Genomic DNA, 25,566 nt, shown 5'->3' with positions numbered 1-25,566 from the left:
CAAAGTGATAAATAGGAATTGTTCCCACGTGGGTCGAACAGGACAAGACCAAGCTCCTGATTACCATAAGCCTTCAATTCAATGGGGGTGGAGGAGGTGGGAGAAGCTGATACTCCACCCCGTGGAGGGGTGACCCAGAACAGACCTGGGTCTGGCCCTGCAGACCACTCCCAGCTCCCCAAGGAAGCCAGCCAGGGGCTCAACTCTGTTCCTGGTTCATGGGGGTCCCACTGGGGACCCACCATCAGAACAGATCCATCTCATACAGCTCCAGCCAACAGAAAGGCAAAAAACTAAAGATGGGGGAAAACAACACCAAAATGGAAAGCATCTAGTCAAGATGCAGCCTCTTCTTAATTAATTCTTTTCAATGACTAGTCAAGTTCAAAGTCAGATCCTGTCCACGTTTCACTGCCTATTTAAAAAATTACAAATAATTCACAGGGTTGGGGGCTTGTAGCAATTTATTTCTTCAGCTGCAGGTCCTGGACTCAAACTAGAGAGAAATCTGATTTTAGCAGAACAATGGAACCCAGCGGATGGAGGTGAAGTCAAACAAAGGAGACAGAGGGGGGAAAAAGAAAAATATTTCTCTGCATTGTTATTAGATGCCACCTCTAAGATTTGCAAATTAAACACATTCAAGGCAGCACCGCTTACTGCAGTTAATGTCTTTTGAAGAATCTGCCTTGGCTCAGCACATCACCAGGATGCTACAAGGAGCCCAGATCTGGCTGGGAGGGCAGCACGAGCATGTTCCCATATTTCATTGTAAATTCCTCAGGAGTCTTGACTCTTAAGAAATATTTCAATTTTGCCTCTCTTGTTCACACTGATCAAGAGCTTAGCCTCTAAAAAATCATTTTGTGATTTCCAAGCCGCTTTCTGAACAGCAGTGATCAAATTGGAGGGGGGCACCCCTGTAGGAGCACCAGAAAAAGGCAGAAAAGCTGACCAGTCAATATTTGCACTCCCTAACCCCGTGATTTTTAGGGAGATGCTCCGAAATGACAGCATATATCTGTCCAAGCCTACAGGGACGATGCTTCTTTCCAGTGGCAGCACCAGGAGAGCCAGCAGCAAGCCTGCAGCATGCACCCTGCTGGCAGCACTCTCCTCCCCTGTCTCAGCAGAAGGAAAACCACATCCCCCACACCTTCCCAAACCCCTTATCTGGGTCACGGCACTGGCAGCCCCTCACCGACACCCCCCTTTCTCCCTCAGCTCTTGCCCTGGCTCATTAGGGTGGAGAAGGGCTCCAGAGCATCATCTCTGCGGGCCTGTGGAGGGCTGATCCGCGACGGGTAATTCCCACTGCTTAATGACCTGAGACCAGCCGAGGCGGAGGCAAATGGGAAAGGGAATCTTCTCATTTGTTACCCATCCCCACATCCCGATAAAAAGAATGATTACACTTTTAAGTTCGAACAATTCCCTGCAGTTGTAGCCATGTCATATCTAGATTGTCTAATTTACATGCATATTCATAATCCCTGTGTATTTAATTAAATTCTTCAATCCCTGGAGTGTCTTTCCTAAACAATAGTAATTTATCTTGCACAGATAAGGGTGCCCTCGATTTATTCCACTCTGTAGCTAACAGCATTTCCTTCTGATCAAGGCTAGGAAGCAAACTCAAACAGAGGGAATCTTTAAATATATTTAAATTGCAAGATTAGGCTGCTTCTCTTTCTTTCTCTCTCACCCTAAGTTACCCTTTTAAAGAATAAACACTTTCTCCTGAGCCCCAAGGAAAACCTTTCACCCAACCTCCCGATAACAGCTGCATGCTCCAAATGCAGAAACACTGCCCAAAACCCACAAGGCAACGAGATCTCAGAGGCTCTGCATCAGGAGCTACCAGGCAGCATCACTCCCATCCAGAGTGGTCCATGGGACATCCTCTGGATGCACCTTCCAGCATAGGCTACAAGCCCCTCCACTACAGCCCACACCAAACAAGCCGCACATTAAAAAGTCACAACCAGGAGGCTGAAGAGCTCTTCTTCTTTCTAGCAAATATCTCTACACTAGGGGCTATTCCTCAATGGATAACCTTGGGAGGTTATTCTAATCCCAGAGAGAGCCAGACACGCAGCAGACACCCCAAGATGAGGCAGCCCTTCAGAGAGATGCAGCTGCCTCCAGTCCTCTAACCCTGTTCAAATATTTGCATGGGGAATTCAACTTGTCCTACAATTAGAGAAGTGCTACAATATTTAGCAAAGTCAAACCGACAAGAAGATTGTGATGAGAAAGGAAAAGAACAGAGTCTGGTGCTACAGCACGTTTTTTGATTACACATTGCTCACACTCTGTTAAATCCACAGCTCTTAATAGCTTTGCTCCCTCTCCCAAACCTCAGCTTGCAGATCCAGGATGGCATCGAGGTGGGGTGGAGAAGGGCTGGTCTCTCCAAAAGCCTCTTTAGCCCCACCAGTGCTGCACCACTGCTGCCTCCCAAAGCAGTGCCAGCGGTCCCTGGCGGGGAGGGCCATCCCTATGCCCACACAGCAGGGATGCTCTGCCCCGAGGAGACTAAGGGATAATCCCAGTGCTCCAGGAGAGGCAGGGCCAGGGCTGCTGTCACAAACCATCTCCTTCTGCATCTACATCACAGGCGAGGGCCAGGGCAGCCCTTTGGCTGGAGAGGCTGCTCACACCAGGAAGCATCCCTCTGTTCCAGCCCTGTTTCTTAATCTCCTCCCCAAGCATCTGCTGCTGACCACTGCCAGACACAGGGGAACCCAGCCGTTCTGTTCCCAACCCTCGAAGCCTTTAGAGATGCTGTTACTATTTATGAAAATAGGGTCAGGATCCTGCTGTCACAGCTCCTTCCTGAGCTGCAGCGTCACCCATGCTGTAGAGGCAGCTCTGGGAAAGCCCTCAGGAATGTGACCACTGGGACTAGATGATGGACAGGATCCGAGTCCCAGCCACTAACCCAGCTCTGGAGTAAAACCAGCCTCCCGCCACCTGGCTGTCCCCGTGCCCACCTCCCTGGGCAGCCCCATCTTCTAGTTTCACACACACCGCAGCCACCGGGTCCTCCTGTGGGCCACCCCCGTGGCCACCAGAGCCCTCCTTTGCTACACCACCACTCCACCACCCACACAGCAGTCTCTGGCTGACACCACAGGCCTCACCTCTACAGTTGGGTGCTTCTCCCCTCATTCAACAACAGGAGGGCAGTGGTCTTCTCCAGCACTGGAGCCAGACCTGGCACTGCCCTGAAGGGGCAGGGGCTCATGCTGGCTGCCCCACAAGCGCTGGGCTCAGCACCCAGCAGAGCCCACAGGACAGCAAGATGCTGTCCTCCACCCTCAACGCCGAGCCTGCCCTCCAATACATCCTGCCATTGCCAAATCCTCTTCCCCAGGAATTCATAACCGGATTCAGACATTCCCAGCCTGTTACTTATTTCAATGCTTTCAGCTCTCTGGAGTACAGGGACATCCTGTCTTAAACCTGCTGAGCCTCATGCCAAAAGGACATCTGCTTGGAAGGCAGTCCCTCTGGCTGACCTGGCCCTGGAGGGCTGCCTTCCCGTCTCAGCAAGATCCCAAACATACCCTTGCACCCACAAAGCAGAGCCAGTTCACAGCAGAGCCAGGAGCACAAAAAGTTGCTCGAGCAAACCACAGCTCCCATTCCCACTTCAGAAGCTTTGCAAGATTTTTAGACCTTGGAAACATTTTCTTCCTACGCAGAGCATTTTTAGGTTAATGGTTCATCAAACCTCACAGTCCAGGAAACCTTGGTGTGGTTGACCATTGTGTGGGTGTGGGGACGAGTGGGGAAAAAACCCTTTTGGGCACCAGGCCTTCCCACAGCACTTGCACCACAGGCTCTGGGCTGAGCTAGGAGCCACCCGAAACAAGCCAAAAATCAGGCAGGCAGGCAAGGGAAAACTTCACCACTCCCTTGTGTTTCCTTCAGATACAGGGAATGCATCAATCTCCCATTCGGGATGTTCTCCAAAACACAGCAGCCCTACGTGAGGAGCAGCCGTGCCTGCCTGGCTGCAAAGCCCCTCTGCAAATCCCCAGAGAGGTGCTGGGTGGCACCAGCAGTGCTGGGTGACAACACTGTTGGCTGAAGGGACACTCAACGTATGAACTCTCCGCTCACCCAGGAGCAGGTCTCCACCATAACACATTAATTCCCTGCACTGACTTCATTTGGCTCTGTCCTTTTTGCCTAAGCCTCCTTATTTTACACACATTACTCAAGTGCAAAAAAAGAACGAAGCATGAGTGTTTTTAGGACAAGCCTTCAGTACTCAAAAGCTTATCTTCCTTGAAAAACCAGTGCTTTCAAGCAGAAGCCCCAAATTTGGACAATCCTCATTAAGTCATTCTTCCACATCCCTCTTTTCTACAGTGAAAGCTGAGAAGCTGAGCCATGACTAGGAACAACTAATAATTCATACTTATCCTGTCCAGTTTTTCTAAGTTTTCATGATTTTTCAGAGCCTAAGTCACAGCAAATTTTTACCACAACACAGATCAAAAAGTACCAGAGCAAAATTCCCCTCTGCCCCCTTTCCCAGCAAGTACAGCACCACTTGTAAAACATTTCAAGTTCCCCATGGGGAAGGCAGCCCAGCGTGAGCCACCAGCAAGTAACCTCCAGCTTAAGCAAAGCACAAGGCATGGGAACCTTTCAAACCACGTCACTGTGCTGAATTTCAGAGATAATGGATGTTTGCTCTGTATAAGGACTGTGGTTCAAAGTGGACAGTGATGCACCTGAAGATACTCTTTCCATGCACCCACAGCAATGTGGTTGGGAGGTGATCAGAAACAATCCTTTCCCAAATAAACAGTAACTTCCAAACTGGGAAGCCACTATCTGCTCCCAGTACACCTCACTTGCATGGGAACAACGTGACCTTGCCAATCCCCTCCTCGTCCACCCCAACCCTGACGCAGCAGAGAGCAAGGATGTGTGCTGCTCTCCAGCAGCTGTTTGGTGAGATGGTTTGTCCTGGCACCACAGAGGGCTGTGGGCAGGTTTTAGCAACAAAGTGCTGCGTCCCAGCTCTGAAACCAGCAACCATTCCCTGAACGTATTCCTCAAACTCAAAAAACCTGGCTGCTATCAACCTCACTTGAGGGGGGTTAGCCAAAGAACATGAACTTTATGTAGCGGGATGGAGTCCTTGAAGTTAAAGCAGACTCGGTCAAACCCAAGAAAAGTAAGAGATGAAGAGAGCTCTAAGAAGGGGAGGCAATGTACATTTCCATGTCATCTAGGAGGTTCTGGAAGGGAACAACAGGGCTAAGCTCCACTCTGCACCATTTCAGAGGGTACAGCTTAAAAGTACTCCAAGCCCCACTGCTTGTTCTTAGTCATCCTCACAAGCACATGCTTTGAGCCTGTTGTTGGTGAGTAATATTTTCCACAGTGGGCAGCAAAAGAGCAGAATCAGGACATCAGAAACCACACAAGTTCACTATCATGCCTTGCCACACATTGGTTGCAATTCCTCTCCATCAAAACATGCAGGAGCTTTTAAGGTCCAACCTCACCATAAGCCAAAGCGGCAGAAGAACACACTCCATCATCCCACTCATCACCTTTCTGAAAAGGTATCTGCTTAAAACAGGCACTCCTTCCTTACTCATTTTCCAGTCTCCAGAAGTCATCTCCTGACACAACAGGAGGTCTAGCAAGGTCAAACAACACAGCAGGAGCCACCACAGGAGGAGGTGGCTGGGGACAACACAGGCTCTGGAGCCCTCTGAGTGCACTAAAAGCATCTGTCAGCGATGCCAGTCAATCTCAAAAACAGACAACCTGCTGAGACCCTCAGTTTCTCAGTCCAAGTCTTCAGAGAGTTCAGCTGACCTCAACAACTTCCCAACACACCATGACAACATTTCCAAGTGGAATTTACAGCCTGATTTTTCAACTCTCAGGCCAGATACCCCTTGTCTGAGCAAGTACATCAAATGTGGCAAGTCCACAGCTTATAGATCAAATAAGGTAGAGCTAAAAGAGGGGACACTCAAGAGGAAGAAGATCTTTCCCACAGGAAAAAAGAAACAACTTTTGCCTCAAAATGTAACAGACGCAGGGGACAAATTAAAAAGGGAAACCATAAAATGCTTGCCCAGCTCCTTTTTTTAATCCTTACATCTGCTGCTTTACAGTAAAGTTTCATCTACTGTGTATAATTAGATATATGTTCCATGATTTTATTCTATACAGATTTCTTTGAGGGTTATCTGTACAGTTTTTAACCCCAAAGAAGTTTTAAGTGGACCAAGAGCTGCAGTTAGAGCATCGCCTCACTCTAAGTTCTCAGAGGTGCTGCAACGTCAACAGGTCAAAGTTTCAGCCCATGGTCTGCAGACTCGTGCAAGGAAGGCAGAAAGAACATACCAGCTTATTATTGCTTGTCTTCAGCTCCAGGAACATTTAAAGGCTACACACCATCCCCTGACTACTCTGCAGATCCCACAGTCAGGACCATCCTACACCACAGTGAGCTCAGGGCAAAGCCCAGTGGGTTTCCCAGAACGGCCCAATGCTCATCCTGGCCCAGCTCCTCCTGCAAAACACAAGCCAGCCTTTTTGCTGTTTGCTAGGAGAAGATGAAGCTTGGTTGGGTTTTCTTGATCAATGGAAGTGCTATTTCCTCAGACATGGGAAACAAGACAGAGAGATAGATGGCCACCAATTCCAGTTTCAAAAATCCAGCAGCCCAAACAGATAGCAGTATTGACCCTAAGAAGCTCCAAGAGCAGCAGGTCCAGGACACGAACGTGACCAGATAGCCAAGAGAAAGCTGACATGAGTAGGAGAAAAGGGAACGGAAGACCAGGCAAAGGGCATGCTCTCAACTTGCAATCCCTGCCCCATATTAATCATTTTGGCATAAACGAAATCTCAAACTCATTTAAGGTCACGGTACATCTCCTGGAACCCTAGAATTCACCCATATGATGCCATCACACTTGATAATTAAGCACTTAAAAACGTGCACAAGGAGGGAATGAAACTCTCTCCACTTAGGAGGGAAGGACCAACAACCCCACGCTTTACTAGGGCAGGGAAAAGAGCATCGCGACCGCAAAGCACCCAAACGTACATCCCATTCCCCTTAGGACCCACACAGCAGGCACTCCTGGGAGAAGCTGATCTGCCAGTGTCTCCCCCAACCATGGGGAAAATCAAGGCGATAAGCAACACTAGACGTCCACCAGCCCAGCTAAGAGGATGAAGCATTTCTCTGGAAACAATCGGGTTCTCTAATAACAGGGCTGCAGCGGCGGCGTGAAAGGGAGGGAGGAGGAGCAGGCGGGGAGAAAGGGACTAGCTGGATATTTATCCCATCCTCATCTTTGTGTTATCAGTACCCCGGTATCAGCATTGTTCAAAATGGCTGCTTAGATGGTTGCCAGCAGCAACAACAGAATCGGTCCATCTGCTGGCATTCTCCTTAATCTATCTCAAACACTCGTCTTCTTTTTAAATGCACGCAGGGGAAAGAAGGGGGGGAAAAAAAAGTCTGCCTTGTACAAAGAAACAGAATCCTCCTATAACAGAGCCTTTTAACTAGATTTTATGCCACCCCTGTTTCCAGGACACACAGACAAAAGTTAATTTTCCGATAAAAGAACCAGTGTAAGGTGCTTTTTTGTTATGAGATCAGAAAGCAAATGGAATTTGAATTGTCTGCAGTGGCATGTATCTGACAAAGATTAATTTAAACAGATATTGTCTCTGAAACCAAAGTCCATTGAGCGGCTTCACAGCCTATCAACCATGCGAAAGCAGCTCCTTAGCAGCACTGCTGACTCCACCACTTTCTTTAAAAATGGCTTAACCTATTTCTTGTAAGATAAAAGGTCATATATAGTTCTATTTTACAAACCCATAATAGCCAAAGCCACACCAAGGGAGGACAATCGGGAGAAAATAATAACGGGGGGGGATTTCCTCCCCCTTCACAGACAGATGCTCGACACTTGCTGGGTATTTTTCAAAGCACGCCGGTAGCGAGCGGCTGCAGCGCCACCGAAATGTTTCGACACCCTCAGAATAGAATAAAAACCCCAGGGCCTCTGCGGGTCGATGGCGCAGGATGGAGGAGCCCACCCCGGGGTGGAGGTGCTGCAACAGGGCAACTCACTCAGGATACTTCCTTTGCTGGGATATGAAGCCACAAGGATGCGGGGACAAGCACGGGGGTTCCAGCTCCCTTGGTCCCTGGGCCAAGCAGGCAGGGGCAGGCAGGAAGGGAGACCCACTGCTCCCTGGGTGCTCAACTCACCCCCCAGGCCCTCTCTGAACACTGGGGTATTATTTCTCCTTTTAATCACAAGAAACAGATCTGTGCATGCCATCAGCAGGCTGCGCGGACGGAGACAGCTGCTCGGACTTCAATGGGACACACACATGCACACACAGAGGAGGAAAAAAAAAGCTGCCGAAATCCAAATCCTGCAATTTTTTCCCTTTTTATTTCCAGTTTATACAGAACACCGCAGGGAAAATGCTACCAGACAGTTTCAGAGTATTTGATATAGCAACGACCCAGCTTTGGGAAAAGAACGAAGGAGACACAAAATAAAAGATGACAGCCAAAAGCACTTTTAATATAGTTTCAGTACTTTCAAGAGAAAGCTTCTGTACACAGAGCAGCCAATGAACTGTTACCAAAATAAACACAACTGGCTTTAAAAAAAATTAAAAATGTCTTTCTGATGATAAAGAAAATCAAAAGAGACGAGAACTAGTGAGTGAAACAGAAAATAAACTTATTTTTCATCCTCCAGACACACTTCTTTTAATTTGGCATCCAAAGCCATTGTAGCTCATTAATGCAAATATTATTTATCTCGGGAACCCATTTGTTGCTCTGCCACCCCTTTGACAGGGCACTCATCTTCATCAAGGCAGCCACACAGCCAGGGCACAGCACACAGCATCTCCCGCCACCGCTGCCTTTAAAAACCTCACAGCACCAGTGACGAGGTGGGGCTGTGAGCGGTGTCCTGAGCGCTCACCCACATGCTGGTATCAGCAGAAGGAAGGAGGCCAGGGCTACTGGTCAGCATCCAGAGCAGGGGCACAGCCTGTCCTGACCTTGCCAAGGTCCCAGACACCAAGCCTCCGGCGTTCCCACGGGGAATCCCTCTGCGCCAGCAGCTGCGGGGCACGGGCACCGTCTCCAGGTGCAGAGACAGCAGCCAGGCAGATACCACAGCCGCATCCTGCTGAGCGAACCTCAATAACGATTAGCGGCCCCCGGTCAAACGAGCTGGGTGGGGAAGGTGCAGGCAGCTCATTACGGGCATCAGCGACAAGCGGGGGCATCGCAAGGGGGACACAGACCCCCCTCTCCCGTTTTAACCCGGGGCCACAGCAGCAGGGCATTTGCAGATGACAAGCTGGACCAATATATCCGCATGCAACCCTTCCAAGCTGGCATCCCAGCAGATCTGCCTCCTAAGCACATTCGTGGCTTTGTTTTTAATGAGAAGGGGGAGGAAAAAAAAAAAAAAAGGAAAAATCCCTGGCAACACGCACCTACAATGCGACAAGTAAAAGCCCGGGATTTTATTAATTTGTGCATTACTTTAAAAGCACCATTTTACAAGGACTAACCCCAATCCTGCACAAAATCCTAAGCCGTAAGCTTGAGACAAAAAAGCAAATGCTCTTAAAATGCAGCACTAGAAAATCCATTTGGAGAGAAATGTAATGGTGTCGTGAACAGGTGAATCCTCAGCCTTTAATAAAACACACCCACCACACCAACCAAGTGGAATCAATTCATATTCAAACACCAGGATTAAAAAAAAAAAAAAAAGCTTTCAAAAAATTGAATTTTCATTTCTGGGACATTTTACTGTAAAACAATGAAGACGCCTTCCTACCCACATCCCCCAAGAAGGGGGGATTTTTCAGGACTTGTGTCTCTGTGACATGTTACCAAGTCCTTTCCCAACTCCTGTTGCAAAGGCACAAGAGGTTGGGGGTCAAGCCCATACATCAAACCTTTGTGAAGAGCAGGCGAAAATTGAAGCAGGGCTCAGCTCTGCTCTCCTGAGTGCGCAGGAGAGCATCTCCAGGGCCTCAGCAGCTCTGTGGGCAGACAGGGAGAGCTCCCCACCACCATCCCACATCCCAGCTCCAGAAGGTAGATTTGTCTTATGACATTTATTACCATAGCCAATGTTTAATGTCTTTGAGTTTTTGGTTTTTTTGAAAAACTGATTGATTTCTATTGATGCTGACGCCAGAGAAAGCCAAGGCTCAGCAGAGGCAGGAACCAGTTACCCAGAGGAGTTGCTTTCCTCCCCTCCTCTCATCCCTAGAAGACCAGGAATATGACAACCCCATGACACAACCTCTTCAGAACAGCATCAAACATACGCTAGGACATATCAGAAATTCATTTTAACACCCTCAAGATAGCTATTCCACACCTCCACCTCCTTGCAAAATAAAGTCACCAGCACCAGCCACAGACAGGGAGATTGATGGAGAAACAGATTCAACCATCATATGCCTCCTGCTGAGCAAAGTCAGGAGATGACCCCAACACCCACCTCCCCAGTTCTCCTCCGCCACCCCACCAGAAGAAACAAGCCCTGCAAAGAGATGGTGGAGCAAGCGACGGCTCCTTCCCCACCGCCTCACCCGGGGTGCCACACGAGGTCAGCTCCTCAGAGAGCAGCCAGGGAACACCCTCAAAGCTTCACACCCTTGGGAGAAACAGCACTACTCCCACATCTCCAGAAGAAAATTCACCCGCCTCAAGCACAAAGTATCACCACGCAGCAACAAGCCTTGGCCTCGCACTGAAAATGCCCAGGCTTGGCTGCCCTGAAAGGGTGAAGAGATGCTACTGCCCCTCCCGAACCACGCTAAGCTCCTCATCTGCATGACCTACTCCAGCCTCAGAGGTAGCAGGGGAAAACCACCATCACTACTGAACACAGAGCTGTCCATGTCACCTAAATGTAAAACCACCTAAAAATAAATGCAAGCACAAGGTTGGCCATGCCATTTATCTGAGCTAACCTCAGAAGGGAGCAGGTCTCCTGTTGGGAAAGGGGAGCAGGATGTAACTCCAAGACCATCAAGGACTCTTCACCTCCCCCACAGACCAAGTTGTCCTCCAGGGTGAGGTTCCCATATATGCCAAGGAAACACATAAGCCCACAAACTCTCTCTTCCATCCTAACACTGCCAAGGTTATTTTTTTTTTAATATATATATATATTTCCAAACAAAATTAAAAGCTGACACACCACAAGACAATTCACAGCTGAATGTGACTTTACAGAGCTATTGGATAGACAAGCTCATTTAAGTTTTCCAAAAGTCCTATCTGAGGTTAGAGGGGACTAATCATAAAACATCTAACATCAAAGCGAGCGTCAAATAACAGCAAAGCACATTCCCTCGCACAAAGCTTCAAAAACAAAGCAAGCAGGCACATGTGGTTTATGTTATTGCAGTTTTAGCACAGTTAAGTATTTCCTAAAATATTCCCTCTAGATGTGAGCAAAATTAAAATCTGCTGTGAATGACGTGCGACTTGGAAGCAGAGAAAGCCAGCTTCTCACCTGGGCTAAGCTTTACAAAGCACAGGTGAGCTGAGAACAAACTCCTGCTGCCTGCTCAAACCAGAAACCGGGACTTGTCCCACTCTCTCTCTCCGAATAACACTTCAAACCTATTTATTCTTAAAGCCAAAACTAAGAAATAAATATTTTATTTCTTGCGCTGTATTTTTCAAGTCTCTAGCCTCTTTAAGTTAGCATAATTTAATTAACCACCTAGTTAAAAAGACAGCCCAGCCTCAGAGGGTTTGTTTATACTCTTAAAAAAAAAAGACGCAAAAGCCAATAAATAAATCTGCTTAAAATAAAAGGTTAAAATTCCAGCTGTCATCCTAGCTCTCCCTGCAAGAAACTCTGGCGGTTTTCATCATCTCCTATTTCAGTTTCTGTAATACAGTCCAGAACACGCTCAAGAAATATTTCACCTATGAGGGAGCAGCAATAAACAGATCATAAGTTTTAACGCCTAATAATACTTTGTTTTAATTATATATGCTAAGGAAAAAATAATTAGAAACCTAAAGAGCTTAATGTATATTTAAAATGTTCAACAGTTTCCATCATGATAGGGCTAATGAACCTCTGCCAACCCCTTTTATGTGGGTAAAAGTATTTTAATATATATGGTAGGACAAAGTAATCTACCCATAAAGAAAAATAAAGTAAAAATTAATTAGCAAATTGGAAACATGTTGTATAACAAGCATCCCACACAAAATCTAAGAGGATACAGAAACATTAACTCCCTTAGCAGAACTCTAACACAGGACACCAGGTTTCAACCTGAAAAAAACCTTTCACATCCCATGGTATTCCTTATAAACCTGCTCCTGCTGGATAGAGCCTTAAACCCAGACCCAGGAGGAGACCAGTCTTTACACAAAACAAAAGCAACCACAATTGGCCCTAGAGAGCCCCATCAAAGTGTTTTCCCCAAAATAAACAGCTCTATAAAGCAACACACCACTGGATATAAATTTAGACTCTGTCCTGTACCACGTCACAGGGGAAGGAAACCAAATGCTCGCTTAAAAGCAAGCATTTTTAGTGGGGAAGAAAAAAAAGGATCTTAAAACCTAAAAGTAGTTTTGAAAAAAAAACCTGAAAGTGGTTTCAACCACATTGGAACCCATTGGTATTTTTACCTCTTAAGCTCCATTTCAACAGGCATCATTACAAACATACACTGACACAAGCTGAAGATTAAAGTGTAACAAAGAGCTTCCAAATCTGAACTCCTCCAATTAAAATGCATTTATGGGTATCATTTACAGGTATCAAGTCTAGCTTAACCTCTGCCCAGGCAGAAGGCTGTTGGAAGCAGGGTTAGAAAATCCCCAGCGCCTGCCTGTCCAGCACAGCCACCAGACTAGGAAACACGGGAAGGTACCCAGGATAGGCCTGCAAATCATCAGATAAAATATCCAGAATTAATTGCGGTTTTGAAAAAACCAGGCTCCCTCCAAGTGTTTACAAAGCCAGAGCATTTTAAAGCCCTGCTTCATTGTTACTCTAACAGCAAAAGTAAATTCTGCCTATGTACTTATGGCTGGACCGCATACCTTCCCATCGGGGCACAAAGGCTTATCTGTGGGTAAGGAGCACAGACCGTGGAGGTGCCTAAGTGGCTGGTTACAACACAAAGCTCGACGCTTCCTCTCATGAGTAATCGTAAAACCAATGAAAAAGGAGAATTCCCCCCCCCCTAAAATTGCCAGGGACACTTGCCCACCCATTGGCATCCGTGACGACTCGAGGGCAAACCGTATTATACCACACTGGGCAGCGCAGGCGAGAAACATGAATTTGTTCTGCTGGATCACAGCTTACTGTCAAAATCCACCAAGGGTCTTTTCTCTCTCCAGAAACCCAAGAGATAATAGTGTAAAAACTTTTGTTCATAAATATTTATGCGACTGAACTTGTTAAAAATTAACCGCTGTCGTTAAAGGTTTTGTATCCTTTAGGATTCCCGGCATGCAGTGCAGTTGCATGCTTTATATTAAGCCTGGCATTTCTGCATTCCTTTCCTGCATGCTTTTGTCATTTGTCTAAAAATTAAAAGAAAAAAACCCACACACCACACACACACAAAGACGGGATCTGTACACATAATAATAAAGCAGTTTTTAAGGAGACAAAGATGCCTGTGTTCAACATCCAAGATCTTTCTTTGAGCAGGGGGGAAAAAAAAAATCAATTTAATGACTCCAGTGAGATCAGGGTTTAAGCCTCGTTTAAGTTTTACTAAGCATGAAGGAATTATTGGTTGATAATGTGGCATATATGTTTTTTTCAGACCTGCCAGCTTTGTAAGCACGAGGGAGCCGGAGCCTGAAGCGCTTTGTCCCCATGAGCACAACCCTCACCCCTCCATCGCCAGAAGGTCATTCCTCCTGGATTCTGTCTTTCAGTTTTTCAAAGGGATTTTTCCAACCACAGAGAAGGAATTTCACATCTGTACTATCCCTATTTTTTCACAGGTCTGAGTCAGAAACACAACTGTATAAACATCTGATCTTTATTAACAGCAAGTCTCAACTGTGCAAACCTCAGGTCATGGCGCCGGGAGCTGGTGGTGTCCGTTCAAGGGATCCTTAGAGGGGAACAGTAGTTTTGATTTAGCGCTGGAGAGCATCAAGCAAGCCAGGGTTGGGGTTTTATTTTTTTCCAAGACATAATGGTTCCCAAGTTCCTATCTTAATTGCAAACACACGCACGCAGCCACAAAGTGTTTGTGTCTCTGGTGGCTGGAGCTCTTCCACCTCACCTTCCAGAGGCATCTGCAGGATGGATGTGGAAAGTTGGCGGAGGACATCTCAGCTATGCCTCCTGTCCGCCTCGGATAAACACACAGCCCTTCACAGCCTTTTGTTTCATGTAAGTCTTCCTCCTCCAGCTCAGGGCTGCAAGGGACTGCTGTGACACGGCTGCTCTGGAGACAAAAACTGAGGTGTCTGACCCCCCAACACCCACCCGCTGCCGTCCAAAGAAGAGCCGCACCACAGCCAAGGTCTGAACCCCCCCGGCTCCGAAGGCAAACTCCCCTGGCGAGCATCCCGCGCGCCCCTCTCGGGCTGTAAAAACAGGAGATAAATCACCCACCGACTTTGCGGCGAGCGCTTCCAGAACGTGCTGCTTCATCTAAAAAGCTGACAGCTCGGAGGACAATGAGCACGAGCTCTGATTTCAAAGCTGGGGAGATGGTTTAGACTTGTCAGGGGATATGAAACGCCAGAGCCAGGACCGTCCTCCCTGTTTTCTGGCTCGCAGGGAGACAGGACAGATGGGATGCTGGATGCCTGCACTGGGTGTCACTTTGGGATGGGACTGCTCTGCTGTGTCCCACATGCACCTGACCCCAGCGCTCACCCAAATCCTTCACATAATTGGCTAAAAGCTCACCAGAGCCACGTTTCAAAGACAAATAAATTAAAAAACTATTTTTAAAAAGAAAATTCCTTTGTACAGAACCAGTCCTGGGTTTAGGCAACCATTACCTCTGTCTCCCACTCCCACACCAGCTGCTCACTGCATACGCACCTTGGTGGGCAGGTCATTAAAACATTGCCTTCAGCAAGCTATTATTTTCCCTTCCCTCCCAATTTTAAAGTTCCTGAAGAGCTACTCCTCTCCTACTAAAAAAAAATATTTGGTTTTGAGTTTCACAGTCTTTTAAACAGAATAATTAATCATCTTAACGCAGCCCTTACAAAATATTAATTCACGCCAAAAAAAAAGGGTATAATCATATCCTCAGAGAAAAACCTTTTGTGCTTCAGGAATTTTCACTGCATGTCCTCAGAGGTGGGAGGAGAATTCTTCTGCTGCCTCCTATTCTCACATCTCAAATGGAAAATGTTTTGATAATGCTCTTCTGAATGTAAACTGTACCAAAAGGGATTTTTATTTTTTTAAGCGGCTTTTTTTTTTCCCCAAAAGGAAGAAGGGCTCTTTAAATAAACACAGCCTAACTACCCATTCCTTACAACAAAAACCACCCTCCCTTCACTCATTCACGCCATACCCTGGCACAAGATGAATTTACATTTCGCATTTGCAAAACAAATTCTCCTCGCCTAATGTCATTTTAATGGGAACGCGCATTTCAATCCCTTCCAATAACAACGAGGAGCGGCTTATTTTATGTAAAACACCCCAATTTGCTTCTCTTTAAATATATGCGGGTTTCAGATGGGGACAGGGGCTAGAAGGACAGGGGAAGAGGAACGTTTCCTCTCCTCCAGCGCACACAAAAGCCACCTGCCCATGGAGAGAAAACACGATGCCATTATTCCCACCATCATTCCCACGGCCCCTTCGACACCGAACGAGCATGAGAAGGCCGCGCGCATCCGTCCCCGACACGCGCATCGCGCCAGGTCACCGGTGGCACCCGCCGGTCCACCCAACTCGTCACCCGCCCCCGCTCCCTGCGCTCCCCCCGAGCCGGCCCTGCTGGACGTGCCCCTGCAGGGGCTGGGAAGGGGAAAGCGGTGGCTGATGCCCCATTAGAGATGTTCCAAGCGGGGAAAGCCCCTGATGGAGAAGACAAAGAGGAACGCTCGGAGCTGTTGGAGAAATGCATTATGTTTATAAGCCCATCTCCCGACGGAAGGGCCAAGATCCCCGTGGGACCGCGGGTGGGGGTGGCTCAGGGGTGAGAGGGACCGCGGCTGCAGGGTTAGGGGGGGACCGGCAGAGCTGCGTGCCCTCCACACAACCCCCCCAGCGGCACTTTGGGGGAGAAAGAGGGTGGTCTTTATTTCCCCCCTCGGACTGGACGGACGGCGCCCAAGCTGCGGGCGGCTGCCGGTGACCCCCGGGCACAAGCACCCTCCCCCGGGGGGATGGTGTCACCCCCGCCCTCCCACACACCCCCCAAACCCCAAGCCGGCATCTTCCCGGAGGAGCGCACAGCGGTCCCTGCCCCCGGGGCAGGATTTTCCTGTCAAACCACAACCGCGCCAGACAAAAGGCTGAAGTGCAGGAGGGGATGGAGGCGGCGGGGGGGAGGGGGGGGGAAGAAGGGGGGGAGGAACGACGAACACAGACGAGCCCCCGGGGGCCCCGTCCCGGCACTCACCGACTTGCAGCACGTTGTCCACCGCGCCGGTCTCCAGCAGGCGGATGCCGCGGCGGAAGGGCAGCCCCTCGCCCTGCGGCGCGGCGGGGGCGGCGGGCGGCGGCGGCCCGGCGGCGGGGCTCTCCTCGCCGGCCGGGGCGGGGGCGGCGGCGGCCGAGGGTCCCCCCGCGGCGGCGCTGGCGGGGGAGGCGGCGGCGGCGGCGCGGCCGGGCTGGAAGCTGGAGTACATGCAGATCTGCCGCTCGCTGCGGGGGAAGCTCCAGTAGACGATGCGGCGCTGGACGGGCTCGGGGATGCGCTGGAAGCGGCCCTCCACCCGCTCGAAGGCCCAGCTCCCCGCCACCCGCTTGGCCGCCGCGTCCAGCAGGGACTCGGGCTGCAGCAGGCTGCCGGTCCCGCCGCCCCCGCCGCCGCCCCCCGGCCCCGCCGCCGCCGCCGCCGGCCCCGCCGCCCCCGCCGGCCCCGCCGCCGCCGCGGGGCAGCAGCCGGGCAGCGCCGGAGCGGCCCCGCTGGCCCCCGCGCCCGGCCCCGCCGAGCCGGCCCCCGCCGCCCCGGGACGGGGGTGCACGGCCCCGGTGCCCCCCGCCGGGCAGGCCCGGGAACACAAGCGCTTGGGGCCCGGGGCGCCGGCGGGCAGCGGCGGGCGGAGCAGCTCCTCTCCCTCTCCTCCCTCCGCCATGGCTGCGACCGACTGAGCCGGGCGAGGGGAGGAGAGACGCCGAGGAGGAGGAGGAGAGGGCGGGGACCGGGGGGTGGTCCCGCCGGCCGGGAGCCGGCCCCGCCGGGGCGGGACGCTCCGCAGCCCCCCGCCCGCCCCCGCCGCCCGTCGGGGCACCGCTCCCACCGGCACCTGCCCGGCTCCGCGGGGTGGGGACGGGGTGGGGAGCGGGGACCACCCGGTACCCTCCTGGCCGTGTATCCAAGCGGGAGGGGGGACACAAGGGACGCTGTGTCCCCCGTGTCCCCCGCGGGTGCGGGTCCCCAGGGCCCCGGAGGGTGAGGGGCTGTCGGGGCCATCCGAGCGCCGGGAGCTTGCGCTGAGTCAGCGCGACAAAGGGGCTCGGCGGGGCTGGAGGTGGCAGCGCTCCCCCGGGGCAGTCGGCGGGATCGGGACCGCTCCTGCTGCGAGCCCGGCGGTACCCGGTTCCGGCGCCCAACCTGACCCGTAAATCAACACCCATTCTCACCTGTCAATCACCTACAGCTTTACATCGAGTGGCAGAGCAAACAGTAGTGCCCTGTCCTCCAATGGGCATCAGGGTTTCCTTTTTCTTTTCAAGCCCTATAGCGAAGATGCTCGTCCCACACATCACTGCAGCATCCTTGCATACAGGGACCACTGGATCCTCTGGCACACGCGGCCTTTGGGGAGGGAGATGAAGAACACAGGCAGTGCTGGCTCTCAGGAGCTCTGCTGTGCTTTCAGGTGGGGTTGCACTAAAGGGACATATGAATATATTCAGCACATATTATCTGAGCCGGCACCTCAAAATCCAGGGAGCTGACTCTTCACCAGGCTCTGCTTCCAGAGGGCTACCATGACTAAAGTCAACTTCTCTGGGCCTCTCCACCCTGCCTGGTCACTTTGCTGCTGTGTCCAGCACGACACCATCCCAGAATTTTCCCCAGAAACACATTCCTGTTTTTTTGTCCTATCTAATTTTAAGTGACAAACCTCTGAGGAAGAGCAGAGCTCGCAGGTCTCAGAGTTCAGTTTTCTTGCTATTATTCTCAGTGCTTTGAGAATCCAAGACCAGTTCCTTCCTATCTGCAGTTCAGTCACATCTAGACCATTACCGGTTACTCCCTTGTTGCAGAGATCTCCTATTTATTCTTACTGACAGAGCAAGAGTACATTTCCTGGAATAACAGTGCGATGCAATTAGGGAACAGGAAATAATTATGCGCCTTTGCTATGCCACAAGATACCTCCAAGCCCAAGGTCTCCTTTGCAGGACACGGGGGGAAGGAATCAGGTCTCAGGCAGGTGGTGAGAACAGGCAGAGCTACTGCAATGAGAGATCTCCATTTCAGAGAATAAGACACATGCTAATCGATGAAGGTCAGGAAGAGGTTTTCCTTGAAGGCTGAGGTGTTCCTTGCTGCTGCTGGTCTTGTTCAAAATAATGAGTGCTAACAGTGGCAGGGCCTGGCCTCGGGCAGCAGCAACACACAGATTTGTTTATATTTTTTCCAGGAATCACATCCCCATTTCTTTAACCCTGAAGGCCATTTCACTCTCTGTAAGAGTTTGTTGCAACAGGAAGCACTTGCGACAGGAGCACGTCATTTTGCTCATCACCTCCGCTCACTGTCTTGGTGGCAGGACCTGGGGGGATGAGAAGGGCTTTGACTGCCTCCCTGTCTGCAGAGAGGGACTTCTCTGGGCCATCCCAAAGCACCCTCCTGGCCCAAGGTAGAGCACACCTTCGTGGCAGAGACCAGTCCAGCAGGATCGCAGGCTCTTCCAGTCTGGGCTCTGGTGTCACAGAGTTTCTGCTGGCATCTGTGTCTCCCCACAGCTGCCAGGTCTGCCCGGGCAGAGGGTGAGACTGCAGGGGAGCTGGGACACAGCACCCCAGTTTGTCTGGTCCCTCTGTCACCAGTCGCTGCAGAGCTCACCTAGTGACAACCTTGAGTGTCCTTACTTACGTCGTCCCCAGACAGTGCCAATAAAGAGGATTTTAGACTTCAGCCCAAGCAGGGATGTTATTCATTCCCAATGAGCTGACTTTTCATTGCATAAAACATATAATCCAGAATCAAATCAAAGCAAGGTCGGTGCAGTGGCTGGCCAGCCTATCTCTGGGGGGTTAGCATGTTATTTCAAAGACAAACCAATCTATTTTTCCTCTCCCTCCTCATTCTGAACATTTGCTGCTCCCCATTCCTCCCCATCTCTCCCTGTGCCTTTCATTACTGCCTTGAATTTCGCAAGGGGGAGAGCTCTCCTCCTCCCAGAGAACATGGACAGACCTCTTCTCCCTGGGGAAGGATGCAAAATGTCAGCCTCCCGCCCAGCCCCTGATGCTGCTCATTCAGAGCCTGGAACCAGGTACATCAATAATTCACCGCACGCCTTCCTGAGCCCAGCCATTTGCTGAGCCTCTACCACCAGCAGCCCTGGTTCCTCTCCTGGCTTTGAGGCTGTTTGGTTGGGGTCTGTGACCCACCAACTCCAGCCATCCCAGCCTGACTGTTGGTATTATTCACAAAGCATTGATTTTTCCTGCTGGCCTCAGAAAGCATTTTATTTTGAGTCCATGACTACAAAATTTACTGACCAAAGGGTCTGGAGCCCCCAAGATTCTACACCACAATTAGGCAGCAATGCAATGCAATATCCTGGGAAATTCTTTCGGTGCCAGCTCAGTCGGAAGTCCAGCTCTAAGTTAAAGGTGCTGTGGAGCAAGAGAACTGCTTTTGTCTTGCTAGAAACTGAATTCAAGGGCCCTGGAAAGGAGAGAGGCCAAGGATGCTGCTGAGGTGCCCTCTGGGGTTTCCTGGCACCTGTGCTTTGTCTTGTGTCAGACAAGGTAAGTGATGGTTGGTGCCACATCTCAGCCCAAGGGGGTGTCACCTCCTTGGCTGTTCCCACACTTCATGTAGCTGCCCTCCTCTCTCCCCACCACACCCAAAACCCATCCTCTGCAGAAAGACTGCCTTTCTCTGGGCATCTTCCCCTCTCTTAGATGCTCTCGTGCCTCTTTGACACTGCTTTGACTCCAAACAGTCCATGCTGTGCCCTCACTAACATGGGTGACACTGGCTGAGCCTTGCAGAGATGACAGGAGAGCTTTGCAAGACCCAGGGAGCACCAGGGAAGTCCTCTGGTGACAGATGAAGATATACAAGGGCAGCAGAAGCTTTATGGCCAACTAACAGTGGGAAAGGAGCAGGATAGCAGAATGCAGGCAGACACCAAGCTCCTGCTCCAGACTTGGCTGCTCCAAAGCAGTCAAAGCTGGGTTTATCAGCAGCCATGGTACTCAGTGGAAGTGTGACTGTTTCTACCTTTCCAATATTGCTGGTGCTGTTCAGAGCAGAGGCAGGAGGGAAAGGACACAGGGAGTAACTGCCTTAATGCAGTCAGGAGTAGAGGGATCTATTGCCCAGGATAGTTATTCGTGAGCATCCCCATGGATCCAATGTCCAGAGGGAGACAGAGAGCACTGTTTTGTGAAATATTTGGCCTTGCAAGCAAGAGGAGGAACACCTTGGTTTGGTTGCCCATAGAGTTGAGCACTATTTTTAGATTCTCCAGTGCCTAGTAAGGTCTCCAACAAAGCATAGGCTGGAGTTGGAGTTTTTGCCATCAAACCGTTTGAATCCCCTGTGGATTCTCCACTGATTCATTAGCGCTGAGTTATTGCTGTGCTCCTCTTTCAGCAGGGACTCTAATAAAGTGGCTTTTCACTAGCCAGCCAGTTATTTTATGAAACTTTCCAGAACTGACAAGCTCAGAGACCTCCTTCAGGTGTGACTGCATTTGTCTGTGTACTCGGAAGAGAAAAGCAAGGACAGAAAGAATCATCTCCCTGCTCCAAGCATGGGCTGAATTCCAAGATCAGGTGCAGGACGGCTGCTCTCACCCTTACTTTGACACAGGAACAGCTCTGCTTGCCTGTATGTCCCTATATTTGGTAAGGGATGTGTAGGTTTAAAGCATGGGATGCTCAGGGTGCTTCTCAGAGAAGCTTCAGCTTCTCTGCTCTTTGTCTACTGCCAAAGGGGACAGCAATACCTAAGAAAAACCACAGGCCATCATTGATCCAGGATCTAGGATGCTTGCACACAACACCATCTCTGGAGAAGGCATCTCCAGGGCACCCCATGACACATTGTCTCCGCCTGCCATGTACCACAAACACCTGGAGTTTGGATCTGGCAGGGCTGGAGGTCCAGGAGGATTTCAGAAGGAGGGTGGGGTGTGTGAACAGGAGAGAGTTGGCAAGCCCTGCTGTGGGGACGGGGCCTGTGGGGCAGGATGCAGGTTGGGAAGCTCCTTTGTATGGTTGGAGTGGGGGTACCCAGAGGAGGAACAAAATGGTCTGGAGCAGGAGTGAGGAAGGGAGAAAAATGGAGCGAGGTCCTTGGGTATCAGGTGTCAGGATGGGGCAGGCACAGATTCCCCCTTGTACCCAGACAGAGAGTTCTGGCTGTCAGGAGCTGTTGTTCCCTCTCTCCCCCACACATGACATTACATCTCTGGCTTGCCAGGACTGCCTTCCCCAGCCCCCGTAAGATTAGCAAAGTGCTGAGCCTCTGCCTTGCCATAGAGATTTCTGCACCCTTCCAGCAAACGCATTTGCTGTGCAGGCCAGCAATTAAGCACAGAGGAGCTGCTGGGCGAAGACCCTCGGCTTCCAGGAGAAACAGTCACCTCCCCAGCACAGAGTCTAAAAGCACAGAGTGCTCCAGAAAGTTACTCAATCCCGTGCTGGAGAGAGATGTCCATCCCGGCCAGGCTGGCTGTCGCGGGGCTGAGCTCAGCAGAAAGGAGCCCTCTTGGCCCATCACCTCCCCCTTTCAGCCACTGAAGTTCCTTCCCCTTAATTAGAGATGCTAAAATAACCGGGGAATCATTTTGCAGGCTACAAGAGCATGAATAAAAGATGGCAAAGTGAGGGGGAAACAATGCTCCTGTCAGCTTTCAGCATCGGGTCTGCCCTGGCCTTGGAGATGTGAGTGGGTCGCAGGGTCCAGCTGGGTGGAAAGTCAGAATCAGGCCAGGGCTGGAGCTCATTCCTTTGCCCTCCATCACTCCGGGTCCCACTCCCCCTCCGTGGGCAGAGATCACATGATAACCCATCCCAGCCTTTTACCCTCTGCATTTAACACAATTTGTTAATGGCAATTAAAATGTAAGTAACTCTGGGCACGGAATGTTATTCTAGGGAAGGAGGGGAGAAACAGGTGGGAAACAACACACTGAACCAACTTCACTTTTTTCAGGGAAAAAAGAAAAGGATCTGTAATGGAGAAAAGACAACACAGACTCCGTGAGCTGAAAAACAACACAGAAAAGGCTGAAAGCTGGACAAACTCAGACTCAAGGAGAAGCTACAAAATCCTAGCGATGGAGGGTAATTAATGGTGGAACAGGGGAGTGTTGGAACCCAGGCACCGACTGCTGGCCCAGCCAGGAGAGGCTCCATGGAGCTGGAGTGGGCTGCCTGTGGCCTGTGCCACTGGATCTAGGTACATAAGGCATCTGCCATCATCCCAGGCTGCTCTCAGCAGCAGGATTTGGGAGCCAAGTATCACACCCAACTTGTCTGGAGGAGAGGCAGATGGACAGAGACAGGGCAAATCTCCCCTGGGCAAAAAAAGGAGCATCTTGCTAGCTGCTTCCCCAGCAGGAGGGCAAGAGAGGGGAGCATGAGTTTTAGCAAAGCTCCTGTGAACACAAGGACCAACACAGAATCCAGTCTCAGCCTTGGGCACCTGCTCTCTGGTGCAAATCCATGTATGGTGAGATGGGCTCAAATCCATGTGCTGGTGAGATGTGTCTCTCCCAGAGTGTACGTTGGGTTTGGTCTGCTGACACTGGGCTTCTTTCAACTCCCTGATCTAAACCATAAATAACAGAACCAGTCTGTGCTAGGTGGACAAAGAGAGGAGGTGAAGCCACAAAAAGCTGTGCCATCGTGGCACAGAGAGCAGCCGTGCAGGAATGAGAGCTTTGGTATCCCATGGGGCTGGGGCTCCACCTCTGCCTCCCCTAAACCACTCTGGACCCACCAGGATGGAGATAAAGAGCTGGGACAGGTCTCTTGTAGGTCATCAAATGGCCATGGAAAGACTTGAAGGCCTTTGGAGGAAAGATAGAGGTTATACGGGAAACAATAGGAGAGGCAAACCTGTTGAATGTAGCTTTGCTCAGAAGTCAGAGAGGTGTGTCCACCTCTGTCCCTGGGGACTGCTTTGGGGTGACCCTGCTCTCTCTCTGCCAGCAGACAAACGATGGGGCATGACAACCAACTGGGCTTTGAAAACCCAGGGACCGGGCTCTATCCTGCTGGGGGCCTCGTGCCCAGCCTGGTCCCACAAAGAGGGAGATGGGAATTAATGAGGCCAAAATTTGACACACTTCTGCAGACCCATCTTCATCAACCTCCCACACCTGAGACCATGCAGGGAACAAGAGTCACTGCTGCTGGTTCACCTCTGCTGCTGTTTCTCTGCTCTGTCCCATCTCCTCGGGCAACGCTACACCGAGTCCGGGCCTCTGCACCAGGGTCATCAGCAAGCTGGCCACCAATGATCTCTCCATCCCTCATTCCACAGTTCCTAACCCACAATGGAGATAGGTGGCTGCCATCCCCAGGCAGCAGCAGTCACCCCGACCCCATGGAAGCCAGAGGGGCCAGGCTGAGCTGGACTTGGGGGACAGAAATGCAGCCGCCCGCATTTATTTTGCCTAACAACAGTGATCCCTCTGTATATTTTCATTCTGTTTTCCTAGGCTCAGCTGCCTCCTCAATGAAATGTTTCCAAAGCAGCCTGGCTTGGCAGCATGCCAGCCCCGGCTGCCAGATGAATGGGCGGAGGAGGAGGGACCCATTCCTCTTCTTGACACAGCATCGCTGCACAAGAGGCCTCTGTTGACATTAGGACTGGCTGTTCCCCCTCTCCCAAGAGGATCTGCCTGGCCCTCTGTAGGAGCAGCATACAGGGCCAAGGCTTCATGTGATGTGAAACTGGCATCTCTCCTCCTCCAGAGTGGTGGCACAGCCACAGACACCAGGGTGCCAAGCACTACCAGGACCTGAAGTCAGCCCTAGTTTCTGGCCCTGGACCCCCCCAGCTGAGCCAGCCCCCCTGAAAGGTGAGGATTCCTTGGGGCTCCATGACTGCTAATACCATGGCTCTCCAAGACACCAGTGATGTAGAGAGCCTGTTACCTTCCCCAAAACACCTCTCCTCCACCCCACCAGGAGCAAAGCTCTCCCTCAACATCACAGGACTGCAGACATGACACAGAATTTGCAGAGCTCCAGGTCTCTGGTGTCTTTCAGGGGTGAGTAATGTCACAGGGGTCCCAAGCAAGCCCAAACCCTTCAGGCCTTCGGACAATAATATATGGAGTAGCATCAGCTTCACCCTAAACCCTTGCCATTACTCAGTCATGTAGGACTTCACCCAAACAGTGTCACAGCTCTTTCCCATACCTCAATTTCTCTACCCAAAGCAAAATGCCAAGCCAGGCCTTCAGGACTAGAAATTCGCCTGCTGGGAGGTAACCAAATGGTAGCAGTTGCACTGGACTACACACCCAGCACCAGATGGGATCCCTCAGCAAGGGAATGCAAATCCTTGTATGCCCCACTCATCACCCTTCACCTCTTTGCCAGGGACACCTTTAGGAGCCAAGCAAGAAAAGGATGGGGAATTTAACACAACTGAAGTGCTGATGAAACATCAGAAGGCAAAAGAAAGAGATAAAGCCATCAGCATTCTGCCAGTCTGCGCCTCTTCCCTCTGACTGGCTCCTCTGGCATCTCCTGCTGGTGGCCAGCACCCAGGTGAGGCAAGGCAAGGACCAGAGGCTGGACGGAGCAGCACCCAGCAGCACACCACAGGGACACAGCCTGCTCCTACCAGCCTTGGTGGGGAGAGGGCTCTGCCTGGATCTGGTGGAAAAGAGGCCAACCACTCATTGATAAGATGAATTAGTTGTCTCAGCAGCACCGGCAAAATGAGCGAGAGGAGCGGAGCCCGTGAGGCCCGGCCTGCTTTGTTTCAATTACAGCAGCTGCCAGAAGAAAAAGATAACCTCAATATTGATGGCAGGAGCAGCAGACAGAGGTGCCCTTGCAGGCTACTGGAAGCAGGTAGAGGAGGAAGGGGGAGGAGAGATGGAGGAGGGAGAGCAGAGTCTCAGCCAGT

At 50.8% G+C, this 25,566-nt stretch overlaps 1 protein-coding gene across 1 annotated transcript in view; it reads right to left on the bottom strand.

Moving 5' to 3' along the window:
- Positions 1-17,353, bottom strand: part of ZSWIM5 (zinc finger SWIM-type containing 5) — a 98,917-nt gene extending 81,564 nt beyond the window's left edge. The window contains exon 1 of the mRNA XM_017824629.1: positions 16,675-17,353. Within this exon, the coding sequence (XP_017680118.1) occupies positions 16,675-17,353 (679 nt within the window). The remainder of the gene's footprint in view (positions 1-16,674) is intronic.
- Positions 17,354-25,566: the final 8,213 nt, after the last annotated feature.

This window comes from Lepidothrix coronata, unplaced genomic scaffold (genome assembly GCF_001604755.1).
Source record: "Lepidothrix coronata isolate B3197 unplaced genomic scaffold, Lepidothrix_coronata-1.0 Scaffold112, whole genome shotgun sequence".
In the NCBI taxonomy this organism is placed as follows: Eukaryota; Metazoa; Chordata; class Aves; order Passeriformes; family Pipridae; genus Lepidothrix; species Lepidothrix coronata.
The sequence above is the reverse complement of the archived record's forward strand: the minus strand, read 5'-3'. Positions and strand labels throughout refer to the sequence as shown.